Here is a 2236-nt window from a genome sequence, read left to right as displayed (position 1 = left end):
ACTAGAAGTTAATACTTAGACTCTCGTATATTAACTAAACCGCGCTACGTCTAATCTCCCGAATGCCGCTATAAGTAGGTAGGTAGCGTAGATCCGGCTGTTTACCTTCGAAGTTCGGTATATCCCTAGTTACAAGCATACGGCCCTAGATGCCTTATCCCGTCGACTACTATTAAGCAAGGACGTCCCGGATCCGCCGGAGTTAGAAGATATCGAGCGTATAGTCGATAATAAGTTTTTCGAGAGTTTCTACGTTAATACGGCGACGCTTGCGCTACGTAGATTTGGTTAGGCCCTTAGGGCCTTACCTAGAGCGGCCGGTACTGCCGGCGGTACGGTTCGGGCAGCCGCGATCCGGATTATTAGCTAGATCCCCGAAACCTTACTAGATACGGAAGGCGTCGACCTTGCCTGTATTGATTCTATCTTCCTAGATAAGTTAGACGGTCTACCTAAGAGTTATTCGTACTTTTCGAAGGCTATTACCTATATCCTCCTTAGACTACGTCCCTTATCTTATATATCTCGATTCGAGTACTGTCGATTTTTAAAGCACTTGTAGAGATTCAAGATCAAAGATAAGGTTCTCTTCCGCTAGAGCTATCGCAACTTCCCGTTATAGTGTATTATCGATAAGCCGTCTACGTAAGACTAGATCCTCTAAGCGGTCTATAATAAGTACGGGCACCGTAGTACCGAGGGTACGTACGCAAAATTGGTATAGCGCTACTAGTAGGACGGCATATATAGCGATTGCTAGGTATATATATAGAGGAAGTACGCCGAGTATAATTAGTACAACAGCGTTCGTACCTATACTCCTTTAAGCGAAGTTGCTTCTAAGGCTGTCGGTAAACGGTAGTATATTAACGGCGTTTATATTAATACCTACGGATCGATTATAATAGCGTAGGAGGCAACGTCTCGGTAGCCTAAGGCGTAGGTATTCGTCGGCCTTACCGCTAAACAGATTACGTCGAAGCAGGTCGCGAAATTCATCTAGGAGGAGATCTTTTGCCGATAGGGTACGCTATACGAGATCCTCCTCGACAACGCTAAATACAACTTAGGGGAGGTAGAGGCGTTGCTTCGTAAGTACGGCGTCGCTCGTCTACGTATCTTACTATACTACCCGGAATCTATAGCTATCGTTGAAGTTAGGTATAAACCTGTTATTACGGCGCTTAGTAAGATAACCGACGGAGGTAAGACATCCTAGATCCCGTACGTACCTGTAGTGCTATAGGCGGAACGTACTACAGAAGTGTCGTCTACCGGTAAGACGCCGTTAGCGTTAATAATTAGCCGCGATACTATCCTATCTATCGAGCTTTAGTTCCCTACTACGTCTGTCTAGGACTAGAGTACTATTCGCGACTACGAGAGTCTTCTCGCCGTACGCGCCGCCGCCCTCGAAGCTATAGCCCTATATATAGAGGACGCCCGCCTACAATAAGAGAGAATACAGGACTAAGCGAAGGTATATTTTAACGATCGCTACTATATCGATCGCCGTGAATTTAAGGTTAGTAATTTGGTTATAGTATATCGGAAAGAGTTAGAAGCGTCGTATTCGGCAAAGCTAGTTTTCCGTTAGAAGGGTCCCTTTCGTATATATACCTATCGTCCGGGTACTACGTACTATAAGTTAGAGGGGTTAGATAGTATTGTCTATCGGAATACCTATAATAAGGACTCTCTCAAACTCTGTCGACTTAACGGCCTATTAGATAAAGGCGGTAGTATTGCTAGTTCTAACGAGTAAGGTTAGTGCTAGATACTAGTTCCTTGCCCTGCTTTTTCAACTTTCTATACGCCGACCGGGTATCTCCGCTTCCTAGTATCTCTCTCCGTAGTACGGGCTCGTACTGCTTAATAGATACCTACTCTCCTTCTTCGTCGTCGTATAGTTAGGGGAGGGAGTAGCGTACTCGCTATTCTTTCGATTCTTTTTCTATTTGTTGCGCTACCGCCGCCGTCTAGTCTTTTATCTATAGCTAGGCCCCCCCGCCGCCGCCGCCGTCTAATCCTTTATCTATAACTAGGCCCCCTATAGGCGTCGTTTTGGATACGCCCTACGCTTTTAATAGTAGCGGGTTAGTACTGTCCGAGTTTAGCTACCCTAGGATTGTAACTATATTGCCGGCCGGGCGCCCCGGTACCTAGTAATAGTTAGGCTAGAAGGTTTCTAATCCGTCCGAAGGTTTTTGATCTATTATTTTTCGCTTTACCTCCT

The 2236-nt window shown here is 45.5% G+C and overlaps 1 protein-coding gene across 1 annotated transcript; it reads left to right on the top strand.

Annotated features, from left to right (window-relative positions):
• Positions 1 to 1036: 1036 nt before the first annotated feature.
• Positions 1037 to 1219, top strand: SEPMUDRAFT_48217 (uncharacterized protein; the record flags this gene model as incomplete). Its single annotated transcript, XM_016909059.1, has 1 exon — positions 1037 to 1219. A coding segment is annotated over one exon (183 nt), but the record flags the coding sequence as incomplete, so codon positions are not given.
• Between the last annotated feature and the right edge of the window lie 1017 nt (positions 1220 to 2236).

Source organism: Sphaerulina musiva (assembly GCF_000320565.1).
Source record: "Sphaerulina musiva SO2202 unplaced genomic scaffold SEPMUscaffold_7, whole genome shotgun sequence".
Lineage (NCBI taxonomy): Eukaryota > Fungi > Ascomycota > Dothideomycetes > Mycosphaerellales > Mycosphaerellaceae > Sphaerulina > Sphaerulina musiva.
The sequence above is the reverse complement of the archived record's forward strand: the minus strand, read 5'-3'. Positions and strand labels throughout refer to the sequence as shown.